Below are 7,502 nucleotides of genomic sequence, written 5' to 3'. Positions count from 1 at the left end.
TCAAATCTCTTCCTCAAGCTCTTTCAACAAGTCAATCACCTCTGCCAACATGGGTCTGTCATTTGGTTCATCTGCCCACATCTTCTCCATCAGCTCAACCAGATCTTCTCCTTCGATTCCTTCTGTCAGCGGTCGCACTCCATCCCTCATCATTTCCTGCGCTTCTTCTGCATTGCATTCGCTCAAAGGCACTTCCCCTGTTGTCATTTCATGGAGAATCAGTCCAAGTGTGAAAACAACTGCCTTTTCAATTCCCTCTTCTTCATCTACCGCTTCAGGTGCCTTCCATCGCTTCATTTCCTCTTTCTGTTTTTCATCAGTCAGCTCTTCGGTTAATAGGTATATTTCATTTTCGTTTCCTTCCTCAACAAAGATTGAATATGGGCACAGCTGTTTCCCCATCATTTCCATTCTTTCGTCTCCAACTGAAATCAAATGCCCAAACAGCTCTGCAACTGCCAAAACCACTTCTTTCCCATCAACAACATCCATCGCTCTTGTTCCCAGCGTGAAATCACCTTGAACTGAATGAATGACCGAATGCAATATTTTGATGTTCTTTTTCTCTTTCTCTCGAAATGGCTTCTTTGCTGATATAACACTGAGCGAATGAGATTTTGGTGCTCCAGCAGCAGAATCTTCCTCGGGAAATGGCAATGGAGATTCCAAATCTGGCATATCATTTTCATTCAGCTCTTCATCGGCCATTAACGGAGACTCTGGAAGTTCTTCATCGTTGTCAATGAGAAGTGGAAGTTGGCTCGTCATCCCTTCCAGTAATGTTGATGGGATTTCATTCATCTCAAAGCTTCCTCCATTGCTTCCTCTTCTCTTCTCAATCTTTTCCATTATTTGATCGTTTTCTGATTTCTCATTTTCAACTTTCTTTTCTGCTTCTTTCAGTTTCTTTCTCAGCAGCACAATGACTACAACAAATACCAGAAGCACAACTACAAACAAAACAATTAGCACAATAATAACTATTATTATCCATGATGATCGCACTTCATTCCCTCCTTCAACCACCTTTTCATTTCCTTTTTTTGATTCTGTTTTGTTCTTCAGTATTTGTGGAGAGGTTGCAGCCAATTGCTTCCCAAACAGAATCATCACTGATACCTCTGTCTCATCTGCAATCATTGAAATATTTTCTGATGGGATTGTCCCAGTCACTTCTGTTTCTGACACAAAACTGCGTTCCTCAAATTGATATGTCTCAACCAACTCAACATCTCCTGTTTTATACACAAGTCTGAATGACAAATCACATGGCAAAAAGAGCTCTCCCCTGAATTTCACAACAATGTTGCTGCCATTCTCATTCACTGAAACTTCTTCCAGTCTGGGAATGAAGAAAAGAGATGATCTTTCTCCTGCTATTCCTCTCAAATCACATCCATCATCCAGAATCCAAAGAGAAGAATTGGGCAACACTCCATCTCCCCCTTTCAAGCTGGAGACAGACAGTGAAGCAGAATCTGAGCATATGATATTTCTTCGAAGTGATGGATATTTTTCAATGAATGGATTGTTGTTCATAAACTCTCCTTTCTCGATTGTTATATTGCCAGCTAACACCGATAATCCACCTGATGAAGTATTCAATATTGTCACATATTTCATCATTATTGTTGAGTTTGTTGAATGAACCAGAGACCCATTCCATTTGCATATTTCTTCAAAATTATTGTTTCTCTCATTTTCACTTTCTTTTCCAAGCACTCCAACAAATCGACATAAATCCATCAAAGCATCAATCGCATTGCTCAATTCCATAACACTCCCTTTGCCAGACATGGAACTACAGTTTGAGCAAGAGCAATTAGAAAGAGCCATTTGAGCAGAAGTTGAAAACGCAGTGAAAACAGAAGTGCCTTCTGAATTTCTTGAACAGTTATTGAATGTGGAGCCTCCAACGGAAATTGTTCCTGAAGTTGAATCATTTATTGAAAAGATGCAGCCATCAGACAATTTCACTCCATCAGCATCAATTCCATTGAATACAACTTTTTTGCATCCATCAATCACAAACACATTCCCCATTGCTTCAAAATTATTCATTTTCACATTTTTCAATGATATCTCATCTCCGCAAAGCAGAAACGAAGGCTTCTTGAATGATAGGAGTGACACTGAGCAGTTGTCAACATGAAGAATTCCATTTTCGATGCTCAGCAATGTTGAATTAAGAAAAACAACAGGTTGATTGTTGCTTGACAATCCAGCAGAAGAGAAATCAACAAATAAAAGAGAAAGCTGTCCGCTTGCTTTGTGAATGATAGAACTGCCCGAATAAGAAAATAACTGCCCAAAGTTGAATTTCAATCTTTCAATCCGAACATTTTCTGAGGTCGTGATTAGATTTTCTCTACCAGCAACAATCCAGTTCAGATGAATGAGAGAAGCCGACATTGATTGCAATGAATATATGATTACATTCTGTACACTGAATTCTCCAACAATCACAGCTTCCTTTGAGATTAGCAGCTGAGAATAATTCGATGGCACGATATGTTGCGCTCCAACATTCAATGATTGACATGGTGCTTCAAATTCTCCGCATTGCTTGCTGTCTGTGTGATTTTCTGCAACAGCTGATACAAATATTGTCTCACTCTGGTATTTCACAACCATCAGCAGAAGATCTTCTTCCCCAACAAACGAGTCTGTTGTGCAGCCCCAAATCGCCAGCTCCTTCTCAAATGGCGCTCTGAAATCCAGTAAGAATTGTCTATCAACTATTTGTGCATCAATTGAGTAGCATTTCACATAAACATCTCTTCCCCTCTGTGCAGTATTGTCTCTGAATGTGACATTCGATAAAACAAACTTCAGAGGCTGTTCAACTATCGAGGTTCCTTCCAAAAACAGCCACCCTCCTCTTCCAGTGGTCGAGCAGAAACACTCAGATATCATGCAAAATGAACAGTCAAACTTTCCTCCCTCATTCAACACAGAAAATATACCTCCACCCTTTCTACACCTTGTTCCTCCGCATCTCTTCATCGTTGTGTTTCTGATATCAATTTTCAATGGCTCATCATTATCATTTCGAATGATAGGAATATCATTGATTGTGTTCTGAGTGACTTCTTCGAATGAGCTCCACTCAACGAGAACATCTTGATCAATTTCATTTTTTTCTCTCATTGAACTCTTTGAAATACTCAATCCGCTTGCTCCTTCCAGCTCAACATTCTTCATTGTCAGATTATTAATGTTCAATGCTGTTGTTGACAACACAGAAATAATATCTTGTGAAAAGCAAAGTGATTGAATCGTCACAAATTCCAACTGAACTATTCCTCCATCTGCTTTTATCAACCCAAAGTTTATTATTTCTTCTTCTCTGCTTTCCTCATTTTTGCTGAATGAACAATCTTTTACAGTCAACAATCCTTCACTCGATCCAACTTGTAACAAAACATTCAGCCCATTCGTGAATGACGATGGAATCACAAAGTTTATCAGTTCGAAATATGTAATTCCAGAAATTTTCATTGCAGTATCTTGGACTGGTTCAAGTGATAAGACACATTCCAATGAGCACATGCTGCTCTTATCCGATTTCACTGATATTCCACTCACATCAACACTTTTCTGAAGATTCCCTTTTCCAATGATGTTGATATTCCTTTCATTTCCTTCTGCCAGTCTTGTCAACGAATGATCCATCGACAGACAAGGATAATCTGAGAATCCACACACGCACACATCGCAACCTTCGCTCCCAATAAATATCTCTGACCCAATCGCTCGCCAGAAATTGAGCAGTGGAATGGCATTCGTTGTGTCGCTCCCATCAAAGCCGCTCAATGAATCCAACGAAATGTTATTTAAATGCTCAGATACAAATGGAAGGGAGGAGTTTGTGATGCTCTTTGTCAAGTTTGATGATTCGATAAACAGGTCATTTCCATATTTCGCAACATTTGGCTTGCTAGCATCAAAAACAGGGGATGAGATCACAAATGAAGAATCATCATCAATCAGCTTCAGTGCAATTCCTCCTCCAAACCCAGTCTTCTCTTCTTTAGCTGGTGCTGTGCATCCTGTGAATGTGCATGAAATAATATCCAAATGCGTATTCCCTTTCAACTGAGCATCAATGGCCCCTCCTCTGCTTCCATCAGCGAAAACAGAGGATTCATCAAAATCACATCCTTCAATAATTATTTCACCATTTGAATTTTCATCGTTGCTGTTGTCAATACTCACACAGCCTCCACTTCCCGCTGATCTTTCCACATTTGTGAAATGGCATTTCGTCATGTTCAACCACAGAGTGCTCATCAACTCGGTATTTGTTCCACTTCCAGACAATGAAATCAGAGGATTTCTTCTCAATACAATTGATGAAGCTGAGAATGTGTCGATGGCTAAGATCCCTGACTCAACAGACAAGAACAGAAATGTCAATTCTGATGATGGATCTTGAAGAGAAAGAGAACATTGAGACAGAGTTATTGATGATGAAGATGACGAAATGAAAGTGGAGTGAAGAGGAAGGGAAGATGGAAGAGAAAAGATGAGTTTTGATAATTCTGTTTCAACACTTGCTGAAATCATCGATGAATTGGATGTTGAACTTGAATCAGAGATTGTCCAACCACTTTGATCATCATTTCCTCGGATTTCATGTTTCTGTCCAGCTAAGGCCAATTCATCGCTCATCATAATCATTCCACTCATAACCACACGTTTTGAAGCTTCTTGCCTTGTGAGCGAGTGCTTCAAAGTCAAGCAAGGGAATTGGACAATTCCACAATGAGAATGGTCAGATGCCTCGACGTTGCTCACATGTATTTCTTCTGGAGTGGGGAGGAGATAGATGCAGAGAGGAATGGCAACACTGTTGTTTCCATTGTCATATCCTCGAACTTTGTCAAAAGAATCCAAAGTGGCTGAAACGCAAGAAATCTTTTGAAGATTGGCGATTGCTTGCAGATTGGGTGAAATAACAAAGATATCATTCCCCCATTTGGCTGTGTTTGTTCCGAATGAAGAAGAAATCATGAAATTGGGATTTTCATTCAGCAATCGAAGAAGGATTCCTCCTCCAAGTCCATATGATGCTGAACAATAGCATTCATCAAAATTACCGCCTTTCACTTTCACTTCATTTCTATCACTAACGCACAGCATCATCGATCCCCCATCAGCAGATGTTCTGCTTCCACAACCTTTAAATGTGCAAAAATCCATATCGATATTTACCTTGTCATTGGAAAATGACATTACAGCTGCTCCGCTCGTTGTTCTCTCAATCCCATCAAATGCACACTCGGAAAGTGCCAATGAAATCTCATTTGTTGAAGAAAGCGAAAACAGTGAATTTCTGGAAATCGTCTTTGCCCAGTTCACATGTTCCATCTGAAACATCCCATTCTGGGCATTGATCAGTTCTGTCGAAAATGCTGTTTCTGCTGATTGTCTGCTCCCAAAAGTTATGTTCACTCTGCTGATGCTCATTCCTCCTGCTCCACTTATCTCAAACAGCCTTGACCCACGATTATTCGGATGATCCGAGTCATGCACAAGAACAAAGTCTCTGGCAGCCAATGTGCCTGTTGAGACTGAAAATAGAGACAACCCAGATGCTTCAAATTCTGAATGGATTGCTGTGCTCATATTGCTTTGGCCATAAACAGTAAAAGTGTTGACTCCACAATCAAAACTATTTGTTTCGATAATCGTTCCCGAAGATACTTCTACATTGGGAACCAAGTCTGGAATGAGTTGTGTGAGGCAACGGCTGATCGTGCTGCATGGATATGATTCATAAATTCCACAAGCATATGTGTCGTTGCCTTTTGGTTGTGAATCAGTTGAAGAAACAAATCTCACATTTCCAAAATCATTGCGAAGCCATTCGCTTCTGTCTGAAGTCTGATTCCAATTTGTACTAACTCTGTATGATGTTTGCCTTGTCGAATAGCAAGTTGGATCAATATTATTAGATGTTGAACCATGAAGAATAATATCACGTCCACCTTCATTACAAGTATTGTTATGAAAGAAACAGTAATAAAACAAAATACCATTATTATTTGTATTCAGCAACAAGCAAACTGCACCTGCATAAAATGAAGAGCAATGATAAAATAAACAATTTGAAATTACAACTTGATCAGTGCAGTTCCAATGCATAACAGCGCCTCCACAATCAAGTGTTGAATGGCAAAGCAAAAAGACAGAATTAATAATGCAACGTTTTTGTTTAATTGTCATTGTTGGTCGTAGGTTTATTGCCCCTCCATCGTTTCCCGAAGAACAGTTTTGAAAATAGCAATCATCAACCATTGACTGGACATACGCATTCTCAGCCATAATTCCTCCTCCTCCAAAGTCCGAGGTGGCTTGTGCTGAACATTCAGCAAATGTTGTGTGTCGCACAATACATTCTGCAATCTTCAAAGCATATATTGCTCCACCTTTTGTTGAAGAAATGCATCTTGAAAATGAACAATTTTCAACAGTGAGAATAGCATTTTCATTGTCATGAACATAAAGAGCGCCTCCTTGTGGTGCTGTGCAATCAATCCATTCACACAACGAAAACGATTGACTATCTGTAATATTCAGTTTTTCTTTTTTTCTGAAGAGCATTTGTTTCTCTTTTCCCGTTGCTTATTGTTGTGTTTTTGCAGACAAATTCGTGTGAAGAATAAGATCCACTCGAAATCCCTCCTTCAAAGACATTCACACACGAATAAATGAGGCTGTTCTCCATTGAACTGAACAAGTATGAATGGTCCATCTGGTAATCACTGTTCTTGTCATATTTCACAGACATGTTACTGAAGGCACAATGATCAATCTGTTTCATTTTGCTCTTTCCAGACAACAGGAAATAGTCCGATGATGAAACAGTCAGATCTGCAACGATGGAATTTCTCAAAATGACAGAATTCGAATCATCAGATGAAAATATGAGGCTGGAAGGACAAAGATTCTTTTGGGGGATCAAACTCAGGTTTGAAAGGCAGATTGTCCCACTTTGCAAATGAAATGGAGTTACCAATTTTTGGTGAGAAATGCAGGAATCCACAATTACAGTTGATTTTCCTGTAATTATCATAAATGGATAATTTGTGTATCCAATTGCAATACTTTGTAATAAAGCAGAGGAGTTGAAGAATTCAAAAAACGAATTTAACGCACTTGATGGAACTTGATGCAATCCTTTCACTTCAGAAAATATACTTAGTAAAATCAAACTTGCATGAGCGTTCTTTAAACATAAATATTTATTTTCTGGGCCTCCTTTATTTGAATAAGCACGGTTATTGTGCAGATATGTTTCAGAGCAAGTATCCTGTTGTTCTGACTCAAAAAATCGAAACACATCTTGTTCTTCAAACGCTTTGGCGATGAGTAGACAAATCAAAAAAAGCGAACATCCGCTCATGCCCAATTAAAACAGATAATTAAATAATTGATTAAATATTATATTATTTGATCAAAAATTTTTCACATAAATATGATTCTGCAAATTAATA

General features: G+C 38.9%; 1 protein-coding gene across 1 annotated transcript; it reads right to left on the bottom strand.

The window, feature by feature from the left end:
- Positions 1 to 6,609, bottom strand: MONOS_2483 (putative Protein tyrosine and serine/threonine kinase; the record flags this gene model as incomplete). The annotated part of the gene is made up of 2 exons (XM_067872407.1): positions 1 to 5,993; positions 6,078 to 6,609. The coding sequence occupies 2 exons, from the start codon at positions 6,607 to 6,609 to the stop codon at positions 1 to 3; spliced, it is 6,525 nt and encodes a 2,174-aa protein (XP_067730434.1).
- Positions 6,610 to 7,502: the final 893 nt, after the last annotated feature.

The sequence above is a fragment of the Monocercomonoides exilis genome (genome assembly GCF_001643675.1).
Source record: "Monocercomonoides exilis strain PA203 chromosome Unknown scaffold14-1859848, whole genome shotgun sequence".
In the NCBI taxonomy this organism is placed as follows: domain Eukaryota; phylum Preaxostyla; order Oxymonadida; family Polymastigidae; genus Monocercomonoides; species Monocercomonoides exilis.
This window is presented reverse-complemented; position numbering and strand designations above follow the sequence as displayed.